This window comes from Diuraphis noxia, unplaced genomic scaffold (genome assembly GCF_037042655.1).
Source record: "Diuraphis noxia isolate RWA-SAM2 unplaced genomic scaffold, SU_Dnox_SAM2 contig0003, whole genome shotgun sequence".
NCBI lineage: Eukaryota > Metazoa > Arthropoda > Insecta > Hemiptera > Aphididae > Diuraphis > Diuraphis noxia.
This window is the reverse complement of record NW_028301713.1, coordinates 40,977,335-41,005,074: the sequence shown is the minus strand read 5'-3', so window position 1 is coordinate 41,005,074 and position 27,740 is coordinate 40,977,335. Positions and strand designations below refer to the sequence as shown.

Genomic DNA, 27,740 nt, shown 5'->3' with positions numbered 1-27,740 from the left:
ATAATAAATTAATTATTAAATAATTTATATAAAATTACCAAACTCAAGTTATTGTGTTCTGTGATTCAACAGTCATATATTACGCGAATTAATAATTCAAATAAACTTAGTATACTATAGTATTATAATAGAAATTAATTTATACATTAAAAATAAATAAAATAAAATTCAACTTCGACTTCAAAAAAAAAAATATGAATATAAAAGAATTATTGTTCAGTAAAGATCTTTCATTAATACTGATTTTCTCACTGCATTGCTATAGCCTTCTTTGAAATGATACCAAACATCGCTCTTCACAATTTCATCTCGAAATTCTGTAACGTATCAAAGATGTATTTAAAATAATAATAATAATAATAATGCACGCCTTACATAATTAATAAAACGTTTTACAGTTAGGTGATGAAATTCTTTATCGCATAGGCGACGGGGTGTGTGTTTTATAAAGAAAACGGAATCATTTTAAAAACCAGGCCGAGGCATTTGTTTTATTTATTTTTTTTTTTTTATAAAAAACGACACAACGAGGCGAGCTCTTTTCACCGTTAACCTATTAATTTTAAACGACGATGTAGATAGACACACAATATTATATATATTTACGATGCATAAAAATCCATCGGTGGCTTTTGACATATTGTCGGGATTTACCTCGGGGGCTGAGGGTTTTAATCGAGCAAACAGCGGGCACACCGCAAACCTGTTATAGTGCACGAATGATGGAAACCGCATTAATAAAACAACCCTACCCGCGCGACCCAGTACGAAGCTCCTGCAGCAGCCGGTGATACCTTGTCCGCAGTGTGTCAACACAGAAAGCATATAATAACGATGATAATAATATCGGACACGAATCTCATTATGTGTGCGGCATAACAAACAATAATAATCTCTCGAAAACTGTGTACGCAAACAGACGGGACTCGGCGCTCGTGTTTGCCAACCCGTAATTGGCTCGGCACCTATACACATTGCAAGGCGCGCACCGAGCCGCATTATGAGCGATGCATATAATATAATATTATATACGATACACATGACAAAAACAGGTGATTTTTTTATTTGTCTTTTTCAACTCGACACAGGCAGAAAATCTCGACGAAAAATTCTTGAATATGTGCGTGATGATGGGTAAAATAGATATTATTGATTAACAATCAATGTATGGCAGCGGACGCGGAAATACCGGCAGCTATCACGTGAAGAAACATCAGTTCAACTATAAATAAATCGCTTGTAAACAATATTGTATATATCTTTGGTCCCGGGTAGAAAGGGCTTAAGTCAATTTGATCAACTTTTTGAGACAGCAGTATCAATGTTTGAAAATTCCTACGTGTAAGTTCATTATATTCTTACATATTTAAGGTATTTTTATATTGTATATATTGCATTCTGAATACATTTAACCATTAAAATTCTTGATACTATGAATATTTACCGAGATAACTGTAGTTATGCCCTTTTGATTTCACTAGTTTTGACTTAAGCCTTTTTGTTCACGACTTATGCCCATTTTATTTCACTTATTTTGACTTATGTCTTTTTGTCCATGACTTTTAAAATCAACAACTATACGTATACTATAATAGCCTATAATATGGTACCACGGAAATAGACAAACAAGTTTTTCTGTTGGTATAACTGCAGTTTAAACTTAACATGATATTATTATGAGAGATGAAAGGTTTCAGTTGTAATCATTACTACCAATTATAATTTTTGTTATAATATTATAATAATAAATTAATTTTTATCATTGACTTATGCCATTTTTACATGAGATATAATTACACTACAAAAGGCGTAAGTCATATTAAGCCTTATGTACCTGAGCGATAAAATGGTATAAACGGCATAAGTCATCATACGCCTTTTCTACCGAACGTAGAAACGATTATGTTTAGATATGCCTTATTTATTTATTCAATAATATGAGTAATATTCTTCACTGACTTATGCCAATTGGACCAAAAAAATCAGCAAAAATTAAGCTATAAATCGATTGAAAAAAAAAATTTTGTGAAAAATTGACTTAAGCCCTTTCTACCTGGGACCAAAGATATATGAAAGCTACTCTATTAGGTAAGGTTATAATCACAGAACACGATCATGTTTAACAACACCTTCGACAGAACATTGGATGTGATGGATCGTCTTTTTCATCACAGTACACATCGCCGAAAACTTTGAAATCACCATCACTGTATATATCATTATTAATTCATCTCGTTTCTATAGTTTGACGGTTATCTCGTAAAAGTCGATTAATTATTGTACGCGAATATGGCCAACCAGCTCCAACAGATTAATATCGTCGTTTGTCACAAGAAATTCGCAATAATATCCCTACGTTACCTAGATGAATGATGATTATTCATCATAAATACATATGTGTACCTAGTTATATAGGCACACAGTTTAATTTTTAAACTACCGCGTTATATTATTCAACGGGTTTTATTGAGACAAAAAATATGGCGCAGTTTAATCGATTATCGAATTATATAGGTACACCCACCCAACACAACCAAAGTTTGAATAATGAAATAGAATAATAAAAAGATACACAACAAACGATACGTAGACAAATCTTTAATAAAAATATTTTTCTTTTATTAATGTTTTATACTTTGTTAAAAATATATTAATTTAGAATCTATATTGTATATAAATTTTAACATGATTTTACATTTTAACCAAGACTAAAGGGCTTTATCCCCTCTAGTTGGCCATGTTGTGGTAAACATTTTATATATAGGTAGTAAAAGATAAAGTATAAACCAAAATATTTCTGAAAACGATTTTGAAGAATCATTTTGCGTATTATCAATTAGTTGTAGAGATTATTACGGTCACGAGATTTAGTAATAACTACCCATAATACAAAGTAACAGATATCAAATTCAGATTTACTTTGAATGTACCCCCCCCACCCATCAAAAAATCCTGGGTACACTGGTTTTAAGTGCATTAAATTCACAGCCTTGATTATATATAAGTAAAACATAATAATATATAATATTTAATATATCTACCTAATACCTACCTATATTAGTACACCATTTTATTTATAGGTTAAGTTAATTAATGTTTTTAGTAGATAATTGATGTATCTAGATAACTTCTAAAAAAAAATTTTGAATTGTACTTAGTACAAAATTTGATTAAAAAGTTTTTTGGATTTACTTTAGACTGTAATTACTATTAATTAATTTAAAAACAGTAGAAATGCATGTAATTTAAATGATACATATTAAATAAAAGATAAAAAGTTGTGCACGTTATTATAGTTAATGAGTGTTTCATTTATTGCAATTTCACTATTTAAGTAATGATAAGGTTAATTTTAGGTGCAAACTAATTCAATATAAGAAACTAATACTGGCCCTAGAAAAAAATTGTGATGTAAATAATGTTAGCGCTCCTTAATATTGATCTCTTTGTGTGCCTTTGCTGCAACAGTAGTATTAAGTCGGCGGTTAATTCGGCACGCTTACCTTTGTGTTTATGCCCAACGGGTGAATCGATTTCGCGACCAAAGAAATCTTTCTTTTTCTGAAAAAAAAAAAGTAATAAAGTGAGTAAATAAATAAACTTTATAAGTTACATTAGGGTTTACGCGGTGGAGGCATGTAAGCACAAACGCAATAACACAACATGGACGACGACGACGGTGATGGTGGTGGCGGTGGCAATAGATACCCTTCTTTAAACGACCGAAAGTGGAAAAGAAACCGCCCAACCACAGCCGCACTAACGCTTGTAAATGCACATATAATGTATATATATTATACTGTCGTTTTTGTATACGAGTGGGGTTTAATTGATTATAAAATGTATTACGTTGGTTCGGGTTAAACGACTCGTGCACAAACCGTATATGGCCGGTTCAAGCTTATATATAATATATATATTGTGTTTGTTTGCGTGTGTATGTGTCTAAGGACGCAGCCCCTCCATCAACCCCTTAAGTTGGTGTCTCCCGGTCCCCCATCTAATACAGAGGGCGCGATCGCGATCCCGTGCACGTATGTATGTATATATATATATATATATATATATATGTATGTATGTGTGTGTGTGTGTGTGTGTGTGTGTCCGGGACGCTAAAACGGTTTAATGGATCGAAAACCGCTCTGGACCGGACGCGATAGCTAAAACGTATAAAACTACTTTATATCAAAAAGACCAGAGGTCAGTATATGATGTCGGGTCAGGAAACGTTGTACGGGTAAAGTAAGAAACTTGGCGCCTCGGCGTTGGATTTATGACCGATAATGCGCGGAGGAGAGTGGTAGAGAAGATACTCGAAGGAAAGTAAGTGCCACGACTACAACGGTCGAGGGTTGGGTCGGTGGTATATTATGGTGGAGGGGCCTGGGTCGGGGGACGAGAATGAATGATGTAGGTGGCCAGGGGAGGGCAGTCGTTTATACGCACGTATATACCAGCTGGGTAGACGAAACGAGTTGAAGGATAGAAAAGAGGGCAGGAACATAGATGACGACTATACGGGACCGTCGACACCACTTCATCCATACCGGAAGTGACGGCCAGTAATGTCCGGCAATGTTTTATACGCACTACACACATATATAATACGGTTGGCATTTTCACACCAATGCCTCCACCACCTCTACTACCACCAACATCACCACAATCCCCAATGTTCAACAAACTGTAGTAACATTTCGGACGTTGTTCGAACTTTTGCTTATAAATTCTAATATTATAATTGTAAGCGATAAATTCGAGATCATAATATGTTTTAACAACATTTTCTAACGATCAGATTCAGAATTTCATAAATAACCATATGAACACGTGTTATTTCCTGATGTCGACTAAAAAGCGTTAAGACCACTTGCCAAATTATTAACCACTAATTTTTGAGACAAAAAATAATTATTAAAAGTCGCTTATACATAAACACAATTAAAGGTACACAGACTAATCCCCCTCGAAAATCTGTATCAACTAGGTATACTAAAATACTAACACAATTTTAAGTTATAAGTTAGGGTATACTACAAAATCTAATCGACCTGTATTCTATATAACACTATATAACATAATCTTATTATATCAAACATGAAACCACTATTTATAAATACGTATATAGCTATATATATATAATTTATATTTAATTTATAATGCATAAAATAAATGCTATCAGTTTGGGAACCGCTGATCTAGATAATGCATTTTAATCATTAATTTTATTTGTTAAAAAGTATTGAAAAACTATTTATACGCATTCCAAACATGGACATATGTATTAATTCAATTACATAGGTACTAAAACAGTTTTTAAATTATTTATTTTTAATTACTACATAAATAATAATAAACGAATCGATTTAACTCATACAAAATGAAATTTAATTATGGTACCACTATATTGAAATTAATTAAAGCTTTACTATATTTGCAACACTTTATAGATTGACCCTCATCGAATAATTTAAACGGATAACAATACATTATTATCCTCCCACAAATTAAAGAGCTTTAGATCAACACTTTAAGTATAGTAAAATAAAAACTAGTTTAATTAAGATCGTTAAGTATGATAAACTCGATCTAACAGACTAACAACACCGACAATTAAATATTCATAGAAATTATCATCAATAATTAAATCGTTGATAAAACCAATTATTCAACATAAGACATTTTATTTATTTTTTATTTTTCATAAGATCAACGATGAATTAATGAAAATTATTTGATATAGAAATCATTATTCATTAAGTACACCTGAAAATGATTAGAAATTCAAAAATTGGCCAACAGCGAATCCTTGCTTAATTATTTATTCTTATTTTATATTGAAAGTGTTTTGCTGTTTATCACAATTTATTATACCTATATTATACCCAGAGTACGGCAAAAACATTTCAAAACAAAAAACATTTAATTTTTACCCAATTATCTAACTATAGAGGTACACAAAGGAATATGTGATCCTTATTCGGATTTTATAACTTATAAGACGTTTTAATTCTTGTTGAGATTTTATGCTACCACAACAACTGTTAACGGATAAAAAACCAATTAAAAAGGATACAAATATACAACATCAAAAATATCCAACATCGATATTAGAGCCATTATTTATTACCTATTAGATTCCTAACTCCACAAGGAATTAAAATTATATATCAATGATTTTTAATTTTAATGCAAGTAAATTTTATTATGAACATATAGTTATTAGTTCATACTTTATTTAAAAATGTGTAATACATACATATAAATTAAATCTTTCCAAAGATCTACAGAATATTAATACAAAATGTTCGATACACAAAAGTCGAAGTTGAAACAAATATACCTACCCTGACCAAACAATAGTAATATCATAATATGATTAAATCATATTGTGATATAAACAAAACACTCGTAATGATATGAAATTAAAATTAAAATTATAAGTAATAAACCAATAAATAATAATAGAACAGAATTACTAGCGACGTATCTACCTTACGCCTGTCTCGACCACGGCTGTCAAATCGAGAAAAAATGGAGTGCATGATCCACCACACAAAGGCTATTTCATTCAGACGAGATATGGGCATATGGCTCCTCGAGTAACCTTTACGCACAACGCATCAATGATAGGTCAGACAAAAATAAAAATCCCTTTTTTCTCTTTTTTAAATACTTTTTAATGTCATAGCAGGTCACGCTCAGGCCTGGATATGCAAAGTCAAGCATTCGAAAAAATCTCGAAGGGCTATACTAACACATATTGAACTAGGATAATAAATTTGCCGCAATGCCCACGTAACGATTTTAATGACAGCTATATAATAGTATATACAGTCAGCAAACGTGATAAAGTCATTATTATTTATTAATATTAAAATTCATCCAATATGGGATGATTGAAAAATATTTTTCGAAGGGCCGAGAATCAATCGTTTAAGTTTATATTTTTGTGAATAAATTATATGTTTTAAATTAACATATATGTATATAATGAATATATAAATATGATAAATAGCGAAACATATAAAACTACGTGTATTTATAAATTAAAATGTATATAGATGTCATATAATATAAAATTTAGCATACATTTATATTCAGAATCTCTTAGGACTATATATTATTGAACAGATGTCAAAGTTGGTAAATTGTACTTCATAAAAAATATGAATAAACAGTAAACACATAAATCCGAGTCCTAATTATTATACTAGGGACAAGGATCACAATAATAACATAAGAACCGGTAGGTGTATGTATATATATATGTATATATACTTTTTTCGGACAACCTTTGGCGCGTCTCATTAAAAAATAATCGCACGGCCTTACCGGCACTCTCACGCTCGTCGAAATAACGCTAACTCCCGTAATCGCAAAGTAGTTCGTTATACAATGAACAGGACAAAAAATAAAAGAGATGGAGAAAATGCGCGGTAATAAAGAAATAATAAATAAAATAACATGTAGTCATCGTCGTGTACACACAATACGCGCACAAGATTAATTACAAGTCGAGGGACGAGGGTTGAGTGGCAGCACTTTTTTTTAAATTCATTTTTTTCTTTATGTTATATCTACTTCTCCTTTAAGCCAACCTACTCTCCCCACCACACACACATACCCTACCCACACCCAGACATCGGTGTCTGAGTTTGGCCACCACCACTCGCCGTTCCGCGGCGGTCCACTAGATCAGCGTGCGCGATGAAAGACTACGAGGCTTAATGACTTTGGCGCAACTAAAAGTGCGTGACTCGCGCGCGTCTCCGTCTTTTGTGCGTAATACACATCGTTACCAAACAATTAATATTATATAAAAGCTATCCTCATAATAAAGTGCATTATTTATCGTCCGGACTCCGGACGGCAAACCCGAGTGATGCGTGCTAAACATTATAATTATATAGATATAGAATGTGATAGAGACCTCGAGCAGCTCCTATATATACCTATATACTCATCTATCGCGTCATCATACCGGATGACGGCATTCGATCGCGGTGAATGTGTTACAACTGTAAACTGAACGATACTTAATAAATAACAATAATAGGTATAGGTGCATACTATTATTTGAGTACAGAAAAAATACTGATGAGAATTCTAATAAATTATACGACAGCATAGAGCAACCATAATCCCTGAAGTTATTCGGAGCAGTTTACGTCCAGACAAAACTATTGCTAGACTTATTATTGCGCCCATTGGCTGATTAACCACACGAACACAAATTACATACAGATTACATATTATATCATGATACAACACGTATTACAAACGGTCATACGGAAAACATCCAATTATGAATTAAATACTATTAAATTACTTTCCGTAGATTATAATTTATAGGAATAACACTAGATAGTATACTATGTACAGATTACTTAGGCATAATTCGGGGACACTTGGATATGAATAGCCCATCTAAAAATTTGCATTTTAATTGATGCATAATTAAACTTTTAAATCCTTCATTAGTTATCTAATCTACATAGCTCAGTAAACGTTGTTTAAAGAAATTATTTTCTTAAGTTTAATCAACGATTAATTTGAATTCAATGACAACATACAGTTTCAAATGTATATTCTAAATCAGAATACATTTTTGAATAATTTGTCTCATATGAATTTTATTTAGGACGATTAGAGTATGAATTATATAAGTAGGTGTTTAAAACTTAGATTACTTAAAAGAACTGCACAACAATTTTGCGTATTAAATTTGAATTCAAATATTCAATGACAAATCATTATTCATTGCACACAAAAAATGATTCTGAGCGAAGGCGGTCAGCCATATAACAATTATAAAGCATATTTAAAGCAAATTGCTATTAAGTTATTTTACCATAGTAATACAAATACAAAATATTGAATTCATATATGCTAGAAATATTACATTTTAAATTGCCATTATGTAGGTATATCAATATAATAATGTACCTACCCTTTAAGTTTCGAGTATTACGAATACTATATTAAATACTCATTTAATTACAACAAAATCATAAAAATCGTTTTTTTTTTTATACATATATCTAATTTTGTCAAAATTTGAACTTCAATTGCCTATAAAAAAAACACGTGTGGTAGGTAATATGTATTATTTTTAAGTACCTAAATAACAATTAATTAAGAACTTTGTATTAGGTACATTTTCAATATTTAGATATAATTATATGAACATCAAAACGTTTTCTATTTTTAACTATAAAATGATTGGCAAATATTCACAGTTTTGATAAATTATGTAAAAATCTAACTTTAAGCGCTTACCAGTAATAATTTATTATGACTATGCCTATTTATGATATTTTAGGATTGGTAAACGAACTACTTATGAGTTATAAGGGATTGGACAAAATTAAATTATTTTAATGATCTAAACTTAATAGTTTCAAGAATAATAAAGTCTATTGTCTAACCAGGTGTTTCCCAAAGGGTATACAGTAGGGTGACCATACGTCCTGTTTTTTACAGGATTGTCCTTTAATTCAGCGTTGTGTCCTGTTGTCCTGACAAACTTTATTCAGGACGCTTTTTGTCCTGTTTTTTTGATCAAACAATTTTGTTTTAATGAATTTGAAAACGAAACTTACAAAAGTAATGAATAATGATTATAATTGTAATCTTGTAATTGTCTGAATTAATCAGTAAGGGGTATGTCTACGAGTTATAGGAGCTTATCGGAGTTATCAGATTGACCGTTATCGGACTATATGCTTTCGATTCTATCTATTTATATCACTGAAAATACGTTTTGTGAATACGGTTATCGTTATTATAGCGAATAGCTATTGCTATTAGTTTGGTACCAACAATCGTTGAGTGTAGTCGACTTGTTAATAAATGACGTTAATATATACATATATATATATATATATATATATATTAAGTTTTAATAAAAAAAAATTAAATTATTATTAATTTTGTCCTATATTTTTTTTTTTTAATATGGTCACCCTAGTATTCAGTGAACTTTTTACTGTAACAAAATATTTTCATAGTGTCGTGCCAGGTTGAACGTGACTGTTCCATACAAAAGACAAAAATATTTTCGATATTGAAAAAAAATAATATATAAATATTAAATACGTATAATATTACTAGATAACATAAAAACTATGATACCTGCATTTTCACATATATGTTTCGTAGTCCTAATAAGTACTTTTTTGGCAATTAGACAATTTTGCTCATTATTTAGATAAAGTTTATCCAAAGGGAAAAATAATAACTAATAATATAATAATAATGTACCAAAATGGACAAAGTTTGAGAAACACTGGTCTAACAAAACACTAAAATCAATTAATTACTTGTTAGTCTGATCTACATTGAGTTTGTAGTGATTTACCAAATTTTATTTTATTAAAATAATATTGTAAAGATTTAGAGTTAGGAAGAAGGAGGGTGACAAGTCGTATGGACCCAGGGCACCAAAATCCTAAATATGTTTCTCATTTTATTTAACTTAACCACTTAAATAAAACATTAATTATGAAATGAAATCAGACAAGTATATACCTACTGTTTCCTACACTATTTTTAATTACAAAAAAATAAATGGACTATGGAGCTATGCTTTAATTTCAGATATTTATAAGCGCACTAACTATTAATTGATTTCCACAGAGTATATTTTAAATTAATTTAACATACGAGTGATAAAAGTGAATGATTTTTTGTTTGAAACGAAACATTTACATAAAACATTTTATTAGTGAAACGCTCATTAGCAGTTGAGTACGTAATAGCGAGCACTCTAATATTATTTTCTTTTTTTCATGATAATCACTTGTACTTACAAAGAATTTGGCGATGCGAAACGTTTTTAAATTTCAAACGACATCAAATATCGAGAGTATATAACGACGAGATGAGTTCATTCACCAGACAGACGTTTTTCAATAAAAATTAATATAATATCAATCATGTGGTTCATCATAACCATCATTATCATTACGAGTACCATATTATAATAATACTCTGTATTATAACCCCATATAATCGGAAACGAGAAGGGGCATAAGCATGCGAATACTGGGTGGGAGCGGGTTGCATGTTAATAAATCACGAGGCAATACTGAATACATGGTATAACTGTCGGGTACACGCTATTAGTCAAACAGTTACACCCTTTTATAGTAAGTAGGTATTGTTATCGTTGTATTCAACCCTCTTAGAGCGAGGGACGTAAACATCGACGCCACCACCCACAAAATCGAATAGGGTGATCTGTCCAAGCACACAAAAATAATACGAAATACTATTAAATGACTATATTATAACAAGGCGTGATAGTTTTATATACAAACCGTTTATCGACCACTTAAATGTGATTTTTCAATAAAATGCTAAGTTTAGGTTATACACACACATTTCATGCTCCGAATATTCAACAATAGTTCATATTATTTGGTTATTGGTTATAACCCTTATAACTTAACTATCCATATTTTCTATGATGATGTATATACACTATGTATGTTTATTATATACGTATATACAAAATATTAAATCTAAAACATTTATAAACAACAAATTAAGTTCATAGAAACAGATTTAACGTAAGCAACTTTACTATATACCTACAAACAATAAAAATATTAATATTAACAAAATGCCCACAATGGAAAAAATATATTAAAATGTTTAAACAACCACAGGAAAAAAAATATGTAGAATATAATAAAAACGATATTATAAATGGACTCAACTGTATACTTCATTGTACAGTATATTATCTATAAGACACTGAAATTAATGAAGCAAATCGAAATGTTCCACTCGGGTAACTTCCTCCCTAAGTATTAAACTGTAATCATAAGAAAATACTGCCAAGAGTTGTTCTATAAAACCATTGTTAACGGACATTTAACAAATATTCGTTTAAATAACACTTAACATTTTTAAAGTTTTAAATATCATTTGTTGACTCATAACTTGTACTCCTCTAAGATCTTAGACACTTTTATCAATTTTTCATAAACCTAAACCACATAATATGAATTACCGATCAACATACCAACAATATGAACTAGTAAAATAAACACAAAAGTTCTAACTTCTGATTAGTGTTGTCTTGAAAATTAAAAAAGAGGTGAAAATATACTTATAATACCTATAAAAATTTAAAACTTCAGTTTTCAAAAAAAAAATTTTAAATTATGATCATTCACAGAGATAAACAAATCGAAACTCCAAAGATCACCCTCCACCTATTTTTTAAACAATTAATTATTAAAATATAAATAAATTTAATAATACTTAATATGTTGATTGGTTATTAAATCCTACATCATTTATATATACTATACATATTTAATTAATACAATATGAAAGTTAACTTTCAATAATATTTCATTAACAATGCCATATTCAAGGGAGCAGGGAGGAAAGATAATTTAAAAAAGTAAGTTCTTCATAGATTTTCCAACATAATATTAGAAATAAAAAGATTTTTAATTCTTAACACTATTAATTTACTTATATTTATATAAAATTATGCTTACGGTAACTTTAGTAGGACCAACAATTTTTGGTGTAAGTCTTTGTAAATGATTAGGTGTAATTTGCTTATTTCTGGCACCTAAAACAATAATTTCATATTATAGTTATTTTGTTTTATTTATTATAAAGTGTTCATAACATAAATGGTCAATATAGTTATAATCATTATAATACTTTTATTACTATTATTATGTTGTCTATAAATAATTAATATATTAATTAAATATCTATATATATAAATGCAATGAAATTAATTTGTTATTTTCAAAAATATAACAATAGTTAACATAATCCATCAATATTCAATACCCAGATTCCTAATCTGAATTAAAGTAGTATTATATCAAATGATTAATTAAATAACTAATTTTTAAAACTACTATTTACTGTTGCCAGTAAGAAAGAAGACAAAAAAAAAATCCAATCTAAAGAATTTAATCAAATCCTGATTATTCCATTTAATCTATTTTTTTCTACACTTAAATTGTCAAATTATTTTAGTGTATGTCTTTGTCCAACAAAAGTACCTACACATGAGATCCATCTATATAAAAATAAGATCCAAATTCTAATTCAAATATTTGATAGGTCAAGTAAGTGTGTAGTAAGTAACTGATGCATTAATCAATAATAAAACAATTTAATATGTAACTCCATACAGTAAATTTAATAATTTTCATTCAAAATATAGTAGAAGCTGCTTATTAGGAACATGGATAATTGATACAATTGGATTATTAAAAAAATGTTTATGGATGGACTGAGTGCTTATTAAAATATTAGAAATCAATCAGATTATTTAAAGAACACATAGTTTATTTGAAACAATTTGGGACACTGCATTATATTGTCATTAGTTCATTACATTCAATATTGAACTCATTGGACCAAAATTATGGCCAAATACTCACCCTCTAATGTTTTTAATGTGGACAAGACTGGCTTTGATTTTAGAACCTTTTAGAACACACATAGTTGTAATATTCAAAAGCGACAAAACCAAAGAGGCAAAGATGAGCAAAAAACAACTCACAATTGTGTGGTGTGCCAGTATGGACAGGGAAAAACAACATCAATCATCAATAGATCAATACTTAACATGACATAATATATTTCTTTTTTCATAGCAATAACATTTTTTTTTATACATTTTTTGTTTTTTTTTTTTTTTACATGGTAAATAAAAGCAATAGCTAATTAGAAACAATTGGTTGATTGACACATAGTTTACATTGGTCTAAATATGTTTTTAATAAGCACTTTCTACATCATCATAATACCTTTTTAGGAATGAAAAAAATGCTCCTTTTTTTAAATTTCTGTTCTTTTAATAAATATCAAAAAAAAAAAAATAATATGATATATATATTAATTTTAAGTATTAATATAATGTTTATGATTCACACCAACAAAATAAATTTATTTTATAGACAAAGCTTAATTACAATAACAAATTCACTGACCTTTAACAGCTTTTGGAGTAGAAATATTTTTATCATTCTCATCAAACTCATCAGGTTCTACAGTGATATTATTTAGTTGTCCATGAGACATTCTCTTCCTCAAATTTTCCAATTCTATTTCTCTAGAAATAAGTTGTTTAGTAGCATAGCTAGATGTTGGAAATGTTTCCAATCCAGGAAATTTTACTGCATCGTCTACACATCTAAAAAATATAGGATACAGTATAAATATTTCTTCATAGTTTAACCGGTTTTTATTTAAAATAAATATGTATGATTGTTTGCAAAAGATATGAAAATAATTGTTTTAATTTTATTATAATCTTAAAGTTTATGTTCATTGCACAACTGTGTATAAGTGGTGTAATGTATTACGTAGAAATATCCCATTATAGTATTTATTTAAAAGCTATATTATATCAAATGTAAAGTTCCATAAAAAACATGTTAGATAAAAATATGAATGTATACCACCATTTAATTATATATAGCAAAACATTGCAATGAATAATAATATTACAATTCAACATTTAAAACACACGGGAATCAACTTGCTCGTCGGCATCGACATAATAATTTATTTTTACTCTCATTCATTTATTATATTCTGATAATCATCTAATAATGTTACTCGATCAGTATCGGGAATTCAAACCATATATGTATATATTATACACATATATATATATTTTATTTTTTTATGTGCATTACTTCATTAAAAACCCATGAGTCGCAACTGACCACAGGGTACTTCAATATTCATATTCATATGATATTTTGAAGTTCTCTTCGACTCTTTCTTAAGAGCAAAATTATTCTTATATATTGTAGAGGAAATTGAAATGAGATAAGTTGTAATATTAAATTGGATTTGAATTTAATGAATTTGTGATTGGTTTTTGTAAAATATTGTCAACACCTTCAACAATTATTTAATTTTATGCGCTACTTACGGATTGAGAACAAAATTAAAAGACCCGCCCGCATCTCTTTCTTGAAAATAATTTAAACCATAATCAATCATAATATTGACAACTTTCGAAAGGTCTTCTTTTTCTTTTTGAGTGAATAATTGAGTACTAATCTATGAGATAAAAAATAAATTATTAATGCTTAGTAAAAACTATGAAATTATAAGCAAGTGTTTAAATTAATTTAGTGTTTATAGTTACAGATCTAAGATTTGGAACAGCAATATGCATAAGTAATGGCATAGTGTCCAATAAAACTTGATCCCGGTGTAGAAATGTTCGAATACTTGGTATGATACCAGACATTAATTCATCCATTATTTGTTTATATTTGTTTTTTCTCATTGACGCCTAATTAATATAAACATAAAATATAAATAAATATATAAACTATCATGTAAGATAAATCATGCGATATGCATTATTTCCTAATATTGGCACTTGTTTGGGTTTCATGAGGGCATGTTCCTAAAATCCATCACCAATAATAGTCTTAAAATGTTCAGATTAAAATTATACTATGAGTTTATTATACTATGAAATACCAAAGTTATTATAGTAGAAAATAATTAATTTTAATTTTAAAAATAAACTAAGAAAAAATACTGCATTATGTTCATGTAAAAATAGTGAGCACAAGCCACAAATATCACCCACTGCGGTCATGTTGTTACCAAACTCTATTTTTGATTATTGTCCTTATTTAGAATATTTAGTATTATTTTCCTCCAGTAAGTGATGACAAAAACAGAAACAACAACAGTTGTATTTGTATCAAATATTTATTATTTAACTAATTAAATCAAATGTACATGCATATATATATCCTTTCATTAAGTATTTAAATATAATAAATAATAGGTATATGATAAATATATACCAATAGTACAACTACTACAACCATTTTATTTTTTTTTCATTTTTTGTACTTCGTACCTTTAGTCATAGAATATACTCTATACTTTAGTTATGGATATTAATTATTAATTTTGGTTATTGCTTTCTTTCTACACTTTAACTGCCTCCTAATATATATATATATATATATAACTTTAGTAACTAAAAGCCCATCAAAACATTTTCCTTACCTTTTTTTACTATCTTTTTTTTATTTTGGAAAATGTTTCATGTACCTACTTTATTAGACTTTTGATTTTAGTATTAACATTTAAAAATCATAAATTACAAAAAATAAATTTTCTTTGTTGATTTAAAACTTAATTATATGTTTATAACATAGTGGAATAATTAGGAATTTGGTTTGAGGGGAGGGGGTATATATTTTCAGCAAAATCTGTAAGCCTTATACACTAACCTACCCCACCAAATATGAAATATTAGCAATAAAATAAAAGTTTTAGGGAGAAACTATCCCCCTCATTCCCCTTAATTACACCCTGCTATAATATAAGAAAAAGTATGCAAAGGAATCACAATTTTATTCATACATAAAACAACAAAAATGTGCTTTGAAAGAAAAGTAGTATGAAATATGCAACATAAACATTTTACTATTCTAGCATAGTATATATATATATATAAATATATGTATAAATTGAAAATACAACTCACTTCATATGCAGCACTGGGATAAGTAATTTTAGGCCATGTAAATGTTGCAAATAAACAGTGCCAAGTAGCAAAATTATATGGCAAATAAGGAAATAGTGAATAATTTTGTGAAGAGTTAATCACATGCATAGTCTTGTCAAAATTACAAAACCATTCTAGGCCTTCAGCAATCTAAACATTATAAAATAATATTAATAATACAAAATGCATAATAAATAATTAATTTACATTTGTTAATGATGAATCTTTGGGCTTCAGACTTAAATAATTTTCAAAAATCCCTTGACTAAGCTTTTCATAGTCTCCATAACTCTGGACAGTTTTCAAAACACTGTTAATTCTAAAAAATATAAATATATAATAAAATATATAGATTTGTATTTTCTAAATTAATGTTTCTATTAGAACATAAAATATAAAAATGTTTATCAAAATATAATACCATTAAATACTATCAAAAAATGTAATATATTAATAATCCTAATTTATAAAGATCAATAAATTAATTGTATTTGTATAATAGCATTTATTAATTTGATGCAGTCAACTCAATAACTATAGCAATAATATGGGGCTGCCATAACAAAATATTTTATGAATTTAAAATCAATATAATTTTCCTAAAACTTTTACTTTAGAGAAAACTAAATAAATTATTTTACCTGTCTTTCATAACATTATTATGACTTGAGAACCCATCACTTGTACTATTTGGATTGTTCTCAAAGCAGCTAAAATAAACATTTATTCAATTATTCATTGTAAACATTTAAATTTTTTAAATTTTTTAACATTAGGTACCTTTTTTTTATTTGAAATATTTCTTGCCATACAGTAAAAAGTCCTTTTTGCATATCTTTTGCACCAATATTAGCATTTTTAATATGCGATAAGTTAACTGATTGATTTCTAAAACATGATAATGTTGACAAACAAGATCTTATATCATTATTTGTTTTGGTGCTAAGTGCAGTCATTGCCCCCATATCCGTTTTAATGTTTTCATAACTTGATATTTCCATTAATCTTTCTACCAATCTAAGCAAAAATAATATTATTTTGTTATATTATAGGAATGTGCTTATTATTATAGAAATAATAAAACATACCTAACTGAAGATGTTGGGGGGAAATTTAATACAAAAGCATTTTGCCTTAAATTTCTTAATGCAGGTACATAAACATCATTACAAATACAAATTATTGGTCTTTTTAAAATGGAACTTTTTTCATCTTTTTTATCGGTTTTCCTTTTACGAGTCACACGTTTTTCAGTAGCAAATTTAATTAGAAAATCTATTGAGGCCTAAAAATGTAATTAAAAAATGTTTTCTTAATAGGTATTAATAAAAATTTAAAACCAATAAAACAATATAAAGTGCATACAATTCTAAGCTAATCATTTTTTATTACGCTACCAATTTTAAATTTTATCAAACTTTTTGGATATTTCTTGGATGTTTATTTTTTGGATTGTTAACCACATTTTTGGTTTTCTTTATCTTTCATGAACATAAAATCATAAAACATACTCCTTTATTACAAAATTGTAATTTTTCCGGAATTTTAAGGTAATTATAACACTTATTATTATAATTACCTTAAATAACCAACAACAACAAAAAATTCACATGCATATTGATTTAATTGTATTCGTTTGATAAATAATATATTTATTGCCTATTTGAGTAAATCAGGGAACACTATTTAATATTTTTGAAGGCTACTTTAGAAATTTAGGAAGTTTTTGGAGATAATCAAAATTTAATGCACATGTTTATAAAATGAAAACAAAGTCTAAATCAAAAACATTAAATGAAAATTAATGAAAACTTCATTTAATTCATCGTCAAAAAATTAATTTCTTGTCTACAGGTCAGTTTAAGTTGTCGGCAGCCAGCCATATGGTGAACCCTGACATATATTAACTATAAATGTTTTGTACATATTTGTTGAGCTGTAATAGTATTACTATAAATAAATAAAATAAAAAAATAAAAAATATATACAGTAGTCACTCGATAATTCGAAAAACTTCATAAATCAAACTAAACACTAAGTCCCATGAGGAAACCTCTATAATTAGAAAAAAATACATGCATTCCGGTCCCCTCGATAATTTGAAATGTCTGTAGGTGAGGCACACTCTACAATTCAAATTTTTTTTAATGTGATTATATGTAAGTTCATATGTATAAAGATAATATACAATCTATTTAACATGCTCGTAATGAAACTAATAACAACAGTGGTTAAATATTATTATAGTTTATAAATGTTATCGTATCTCACATACCTAATCTAAACTTTAATCATATTTTACTAAAATAAACCTCTGAAATGGGTAAACCTTTATTGAAATTTAATAAAACGTAGAATGTTGCAATACGGGACCCGTAAAGACCAAAAAGTAAAAGTGTTTGTCGATAGCCGATAAAAAAAAAGTGATCGTGGCAGTTGAAGCAGGTGAAAACATTTTTTTTCCTCGATTATTTGAACACTCGATAAATCGAAAACCTTTATAAATCAAATTTTTAACTCAGTCCCCTGAATTTCGAATTATCAAGTGACTACTGTATATATATTTACTACTTACTACAGGTGCTCCATCAATTTCATCTAACACTAAACAATTAGGCCTTGAATCATTACTCATCACAGAACACATTTGTGTAGTAGCTTCAAGCTGTCGTTTAAAACTAGTAAGATTACGATCATCACTAGCATTCATTTCAACAACATTGTAGCCTAATAATATAAAAATAATGTAAATATAATTATTAAATGACTATTATAAAAATAATGTACCTGCTTGTCGGGCTACTAAATGAGCTAAAGTAGTTTTTCCAAGACCGGGCGGTCCACATAACAATGCTAATTTATACTTAGGACAATTATTTTCATCCAACTCTTCATCTAAAGTTTGATTCTTTTTTGTAAACTTATTTCCTATATTAAATTGTATTAAATTAAAAACAGTAAAAACATATAACACATAATTTGGAAACAGTTATCAAACTTTTTAGTAAAATACAAAAATATTTTTTTATAATCAATTTTGTTAAATATTTCAATAATATTGAAATTATTAAATACTAGACAATTAACTTTTTTCTATTTTTTATAATATGAATATTTACACAAGCCATGAAATACTGATAATATGTAATTTTAAATGTATATACATTATACATATTAACTAAATGTTAACCTTATTCAGTATAGGTTTTTCTAATGTTCAAATGTTGTATAACAAATATAGTGGAAATCACTCAGTGATGCTGAGGTAAAAGGAAAAATTATAAATCCAACACTGGAGCTGATTAATTATTCACACATCTATACTTATTGGATTGTATGGTTTTCCCATAGACTGATAATAAGAAATGTAGAGTAAGAGTGGTACACATGGGGTGTTCTCATAGGGTGGACTACATATACTCTGTATACTCTCAAGATTTTTTTTCAATATTATGGGTATACCATGTAGTATGTATGCTCTCAATAATGTTCGATATTATACTATTATTATACAATATTTGTAAAGATTGACGAAATATACGTAATATAAAGAGGATGTATAAAAAATTTGGTTTAAAATTTTTTCCATATTATAGACACGTTCTTTACCGACTTTACTTCTATAAACCATAAGAAAGATATTCTTATTGTATTATATGTTTATATTTGACGATATAGTATACTCTCAAAAAAATTAATGTGAACACCTCTGATGGTACTCATACATGTTTTATATTAGAAATACCTGATTACATTACACTTATTAACAGAGGCGGCTCGTGAGGTTTCTTAAAGATGGAGCACAAAAAAATGCATAGATACTTATGTAAGATGGTAAAAACTATTCATTTTGTAACAATAAGATTTTAATCTGTTTTTATATTATAATATATTTGATATTAAAATAATTATTAGTTTATTACTTATTAGTAGTTATTAGTTGATTTGAGAACATACTGGCAGCAATTATTATTTGTTAATGTACAATGTTCATTAAACTGTGGTATGTTTCAACGAACGACGCTACATCGAGATAGTAGGCAGAATAAAAATGGGTTCAGTGCACACATTAAATGTGCTCCAAACTACCATATATTACTAATCGATGTATCGAGGCATCAAGCTAATATTTACAAAGCCACCTAGAGCACAAACAATTTGTGCTCCATGAATAATTTAATCATTTATTGACACTTTTCAACATAAAAAGCTGCAAAAATTTTTTCTAATATAATATATATATTTTTTTCATTACAGACTATGTGCAATCAATGATATGTTACTTTTTTTTATTATTATTAAACATAAGACATTCCTAGCCTAAGGCTATCTAAATCTATGGATATTTTACAGTTTACATAATAGTTTTAACATTATAACATGATAATTAAAATAATAAAATATTTTTAAAGTACTAAGGATAATTAACAATTGGTAATTTTAAGATTACAATAATATTCTGAAATTTATATATTTACAATAGTGTAACTTTAAGTAACTGAAGTCGAAGAGTGATCTGGAAGAAACACATGTGTAGGGTGAAGATTTGGATGTTGAAAGGTGGCTTAGTGTAGGAGGTCGTGAAGACGACCTCATTTTAATCGACGATGAGTTGGGTGAGTGAGGAGGTTATAGTGAATTGCACCTGATGAGTTTGGAAGAGAGCAGTGGAAATTTTTTGCTAATGTAGTAATATGAAATTGGATATCTTGGATTTGTAAGTCTTTGTAGAGATTTGCATTTCTGACAAACCATGGAGCATTTGCAATTATTCTGAGGACTTTGTTTTGGACAATTTGCATTTTTTTGATGTGTGAGGATGCACAATTACCCCATACCGGGCAAGCGTAGGTAAGAATTGGGCATATAATTTGTTTATAAATTAGGAGAGAGCATTTTTTTTGTATAGTTGAATTTTTGTTCTAGATGGGATAGAGCATTGAGATGCGCTGGTAAGCTTGCTGGACTTTGGATGAAATATGGGGCCGCTACGTGAGTCGTTTGTCAAGAGTTACAGATATGTTACTACAGTGGCGGCTCGAAGGGAGTATATTTGAATCATGTGATTCACAAAAATATTAATGGGTGGGTGGGTAGGTCTTATAGTTGGAAAAGGTAGACTGGACCATTTTTTTTTTGCAGATAGGTATTTAAATATTAAATTATAAACAATAAATATAATATAATATAGCCGTAATGTGTACTCAGCAGATAATGTACAGGAATCTAGGAAAAATTACCCGGGGAAGAAATACCCACGGAAAAAATGCCCTGTAAAAAATGGCCGAGGAAATAATACTCGAAAGAAAAAATACCCTAGGAAATAATACCCAATAGAAAAAATATCCAAGGAAATAATACCCATATCTGACATAAATACTCGAAAAAATAATTGTATTGTATTGTCATAGTAAAATAATAATAATTTGGCAACTTGTATAAAACAATAAATAAGTGTTAATAATTATTAATATCACAAGCTACTGATTGTAGTTTGCAGATACAAAAACGGTAGAGAGTAAAGAACTGACTGACAGACGATAGCACAAAATACAACTAAATAGGTTGTAAAATAGAGAATATATAACTGATAGGTACATAATACATTAGATAATTAGGATATACCAAGTTTATAACATTACGAGATTACAAAGGTGTAATAGGTACCTATATAATAATATAGAACATATATAAAACAGAAAAAACTGTAATTTCAAAGTAGGAAATTATTATTTTTGTGTATTGATACGATTATAATAAGAGTATTCAGTATATAATTAAATATAGTAGAAAAAGAGAGTAAAATCGCCGATATCATATAAATGTCATGTATGCTATCGTAAGTGATCAATTATTATCATTAGTTGAATTCCGATAGTATATATATTTTTTTTAATTGTACATATACCCTCGGAAACATAGGCCATTAGGCTTAAAGTGACCCGATAATATTATTTGCAATGGTTGTGTATATCATTTGAATAATATTTTAATTTATTTTTACGAGTTGGGACTTTAATTGTAAATAATTATAAATATAATATAATATACCTCTATATAAGTCTGATTTTTTTTAACCATTATTATGTAATTTTTCTGAATACAAATTATCACCTTTGATTTTATATTATTTATTATAAATAAATTATTATATTATTTTCATGGGTATTATTTCCACAGGTATTTTTACCAGTGGGTATTTTTTTCTCGGGTATTTTTTCCAATTACCTATGTACAGTAATAAGTAATAACTAATAACTATATTTTATGGTGGGGTGGTGTAAAAATATTAAACGTGATTCGAGGGAAAAAAAGTTCAAGCTGCCACTGTGTTACTATAAGAAACTAATAATTTTTAAATAACTTTTTTGAGTGGTTCACAATCACATGCTCTTGTGCACCATGCCATAAGCCGCCACTGCTTAATAACCAAAACAACAATATTATTACATTAATTGAAAAATTGAAAACAAGCCATAAATATCAGTTTATAGGTACTACTAGCATTCATCCTAAATTATTGTTGATGCTGCAATGCTTTGATATAGAGTTCTGTACGACTGTATCAAGTAAGAACTGGCATAAGTCCCACCATTTTTTTGTAGGACATTTGGAAGACCATCGATATTATAATATACTAATTATAATGTAAGCTATTTAAAAACATACCTGCTGATTTGTCATAAACACTCATAACTTTTCTTTTTTTGTTGACTTCTTTATTGAATACTACTTTATCCCATATTTTTAGCCATTGCAATAACATTCTATTAGTGCTTTCATCACTTAACAAATCCAAATATCTATTTGGCTTATACTTCTGCACCCACAATTCTGCCGTGTTATCAATACTGCTATCCAAGATGCTGACACCATTTTTATTCACTTCTGACCGTATACCTTCATTATTCTCAATCTGTACAAAATAAATTGGTTATTAAAATTAAATTTGGAAAGAATAGCCCATTTATTTAAAAGAATATACATTTTTTCATTCAAATTTATAAAATTTGTAATAAATATGTATAACAATTTTTAAATTTTGTTGCCGTTTACTATATATATTTTCAATACCTAGTAGTAAAAAGTATCAGCTTTTGTGTCACCTTTCTAAAATTAATTGCTGCAAAGTCAGGACTGTTAAGTTTATAGTTCAGAATATTTTACCCAAATAAATTGAAAAGATTAGTTATCAACTGAACTGTGTCACTATGAGTATATTAAAGAAAAGACAACACCCAATGTTAACATTCTTTTTCTTTTATTATTATCGCTTGTCTACATTTTTTGAGGATTTTGCTGTATCATACAGCCAATCTTTATTGCTTTATAGCTAATAGAAACAAAATGTTTGGAATTAAAAATAAAAGCTGATCTCTAGATACCAAAAATATTACAAACAATTACGCAATTATATTAAAAACAGTTGTAGATATTTATAAGCAAAATCATTAAATTTCGTAGAAAAAATAAAACTAGACTTAAGAAGTTACTTTTTGCATTGCTTTCATATAATGTAAATAATAAATAAAAATGAAACCTTCTCATAAGCACGTGCAATCAAGTCATCAACAGGGTCTGAAAGCAACTGCACTGATTTTGTATGCCATGATAAACTTGATATCTGAATAGTAAATAGGTAAAAGTATTTTAAAGTAAGTTCATGGCAAAGTATTTGGTCTAAATTGTGATAACTATATTTAAAATACTTCTTCTTGTACAGCATCTGCAGATCGAAAACGAATATAAACTCTTTGATTTTCACCATCACTTGCAGGGAAAAAAGACCATGATGGAACTCTTCTTGACACACTTTCATATGGCTGAGTATGACTGGAAACATGTAATACAATTAATTTATACAAAAAATTATAATATCAACGAGAAAATATCAATACTCTAGCCAGCGAGAGTCCAACCGTAAACCGACCCAAAAACCTGTCGTCACTGAGCATCGGTGATTACACGTTGCCAAGTAGTGGGCATGGTGCCTATAGTGGGAGAAAATTTGGCCAACAGTATTTGCATGCGTCGGTATTGGTGCAAGGTTTATGATCAGACTCTCATGGGCCGGAGTGTAAGAATAAAAAATGAATTAATTTAATTACAAAACATTTATATTTTCTAATTTGGTACCAATATGCATTAATATTATAAGTCCGGATTTTTATGCATTTTAATATGTATATTTAATTATTTTTTTTAAAGCTATAAAATATGCAAAGAAAAATTTTAAAGTGCATAAAAATATATATTTAAGGAATGATAGATTTTTAATCTTCTAAATCAAATTATAACATTGTTTAATTGTCTAATAATTTATTTATCTATAAGGAGTCACATGAGGATATACTCATTAGCTGTAGAGAGAGACTCGCCACTTTGATAAAAACCAGTTTTTGACGTTTTATCCATAAACTAAAAAAATATTAAAAATCATGAGATTAAATAATACAAAATGTTGAAAAATCAATATTTTCAGAAAAATAAGTTCTATAAAATAGATATCATTATTTTCTCCAAAAATTTAAAAATAAAATATATGTAGCCCTTGTCTATGTATGTTTAATAAACAAAAAACAGATTTATGATATATTTATTATCTCAGGAGACATTTCAGTGGGTAAATCCTTGTGGGACACCCTGTATATATTTAGAGAAATTTTGAAAATGTATTGGTTAAACTATCTTGTGACAGTTTTTTTTCACAATAAAAAAAAAAATTATTTATGGTTGATAATCTTATATTTGAATGGATAGAATAATTTAAAAATACATAAAACACTGTATAGTGTATACCATATTCATAAATAGTTAAATGTTTTATTTTATTGTATCTAAATTTCAATTAAATTTCAATTTTTAATATTTAAAAGTACATAATTTTTTAGATAAGAACATATTTTTGAAAATTTCCTTAAATTTTTAAACGTTATAAAGTCTGGATTTTTGTTTGTGAATAAATATAAATAGCTTATATAATAACCTTAAACTTTCTACAAACTAAATCCACTGAATAGATGACTAAATGTCTATAAAAAAAATATTACTATTTTTGTTCAAATGAAAAAATATTTAAAAATTAAAAAATAACTGATCAACCGCAAAATTTAATAAACGTTAGAATTAGAAAGCTGCTTTCTATACCTTCAAAAAGATATACTCCATATTCCCCCGTAGGAATCAACATATTCCCTCCAACCACATAAAAAAAGAAAAAAATTGTCTTAAAAGTTCTTTTAGGGTGCTGATGTTTTAGGGAACAACTTAACAGCACTTTATGTATCCCTCTGAGACTTGAATGAATATCCATATTAAATTTAATTTGGGTCAGTCAGATGGTCCCAGTGAACTATTATACAAATCATATTTTTTATATATAAATATTTTGAGGTGCATGTACTTAAATATAATTATGCATATGATCCGGACTTTAATTAAAGCCTTTTAATTTTTATACAATAATTAAAAACTTACTTTGAGCTATTGTAAGAAATAGATGATAAAAAATTGGATCTTTTTCCAGATTTGAATATTTTCCTTTGATCAATAATTTTTTTTATTAAATCTTGCTGTTTAATGTCTTTGTCAGATAATGGATTTACTTTTTGACGCTTTAATACAGGTTCCACTATTAAAAATAATTGAAAATGTGTTATCAACCAGTTTTAAAAGTTACATAAAACATTATTGGCAATATTAATGAATTTAATTTTTGTTATGCATCACATTAAAATTGAAATCATATAAATAATAAATATGTTTTAAATCATACATCATTATTATCATTACAGCTTATCATAAGGTATAAAAATTATACAAATATTTGAAAACTTACATTCTACATCTTCAAAATTAATATCATCAGTGTTTCCAAATAGATCTTCAACATTTAAATATCTTTTGTTGTTGGTAACTGACAATGAAGTACTTGGTTGTACCTGAAATTTAATAAATATACAATAAATATAACTTTGATCATAGTGGTATTGGTATACAACTGTAGATAAAACATACTTCATTTTCATTATTACCATCCAGATTACAAGAAACTACTGATGTTTGAGATAAAGGAAAAACACCATTTAATTCACTTGACAAATTGAAATTCCCTTCATATTCAACTCTTTCATTAGAAGAAAACTTTAAGCTTCTTCTTGTATCTTTTGGTGAGCATATTTTGACCGCTATAAATAATAAAAATAAACTAGGTATATAACATCAAATTAATATTGTTAATATTATAATATACAAATGACACAGTGATATATGACAAATAAATATGGAATAAATATATTCATAAACTATTGGATTGAAGGAGCTTAAAGCCATAATAATTTCATAAAACAATTAATTATCATAATACGATCAAATTACCATCGGTATTAAAGTCCATTTCATTCATCATTTCCAATTCATCAGCGTGCATCATTTCAAATTCTTCTTCTGGGTCCAAGTAGTCCATTTTACAGCTTTTCAATTGTTCTTTTACACAAAACAAATGTTATAATGTTATTTTACATTTATTAAATTTAAATTAAAAAATGTCCAATATTTTGGATTATGAATTTTAATATTTATAATACACATTAATTTAATTAATACATGTATTATGTAAGTAATATCAAAGGCTGGCAGTTGCAGTATACATAAAACATAGACATATTAACTGGCAATATTATATACGGCCTCAAAGGCACAGAACAATTTCTGTTATTCTGCATCTGCGAAACAGTACTTAAGCGCAATGCTACGGTAGTTGTCCGAAAAATGATAAGAACCCAAATAAAGATACGGGGCTGGTACAGATTTCCCGATTTTGATAACAGCAGATATCATCAAAATCAAAATTCGGGAGATCAGTTTAGCCAACATTGAAAAAATAAAATTCCCGCATAAGATATTGCTTTTTTTTACCCGACCAACTTTGCCAACATAAAAATACTAAAATCCTTTTTATTCGCCTTTAAAATATCTAAAAACCTAACTACCGCTTATCAATTATAACTAATGGTTATCAATATACTAACTACAAATTACAAAATAAATGGTATTATAAGGCATATTAAATATTATAATTGCTTTAATTGTATTGTAATTTGTTTGTATACATTGATTATTATCACATGCTACATCACTTTCTTTAGCAGATGGTACTTTAAGGGATTTAATATCTGAAAAATATCGAGTTCTA

The 27,740-nt window shown here is 27.9% G+C and overlaps 1 protein-coding gene across 3 annotated transcripts; it reads right to left on the bottom strand.

The window, feature by feature from the left end:
* Positions 1-48: 48 nt before the first annotated feature.
* Positions 49-27,312, bottom strand: cutlet (chromosome transmission fidelity protein 18 homolog). Of its 3 annotated transcripts, XM_089222929.1 has the most exons (20): positions 26,924-27,311; positions 26,564-26,733; positions 26,385-26,487; positions 26,024-26,177; positions 24,256-24,379; positions 24,087-24,170; positions 23,216-23,462; positions 19,334-19,474; positions 19,122-19,273; positions 17,635-17,831; positions 17,327-17,563; positions 17,188-17,256; positions 16,754-16,865; positions 16,526-16,696; positions 15,155-15,304; positions 14,936-15,066; positions 13,983-14,185; positions 12,522-12,598; positions 3,504-3,561; positions 49-317 (listed from the first exon to the last, which is right to left on the bottom strand). In XM_089222929.1, the coding sequence occupies exons 1-20, from the start codon at positions 27,009-27,011 to the stop codon at positions 217-219; spliced, it is 2,769 nt and encodes a 922-aa protein (XP_089079055.1). In that variant the 5' UTR covers positions 27,012-27,311; the 3' UTR covers positions 49-216. The 3 variants fall into 3 exon arrangements, with proteins under 3 accessions (XP_089079055.1, XP_089079056.1, XP_089079054.1); XM_089222928.1 differs by lacking the exon at positions 49-317 and having other exon boundaries at positions 3,240-3,561; positions 26,924-27,312; XM_089222930.1 differs by lacking the exons at positions 26,385-26,487; positions 26,564-26,733; positions 26,924-27,311 and adding an exon at positions 24,900-24,964 and having other exon boundaries at positions 26,024-26,150.
* Between the last annotated feature and the right edge of the window lie 428 nt (positions 27,313-27,740).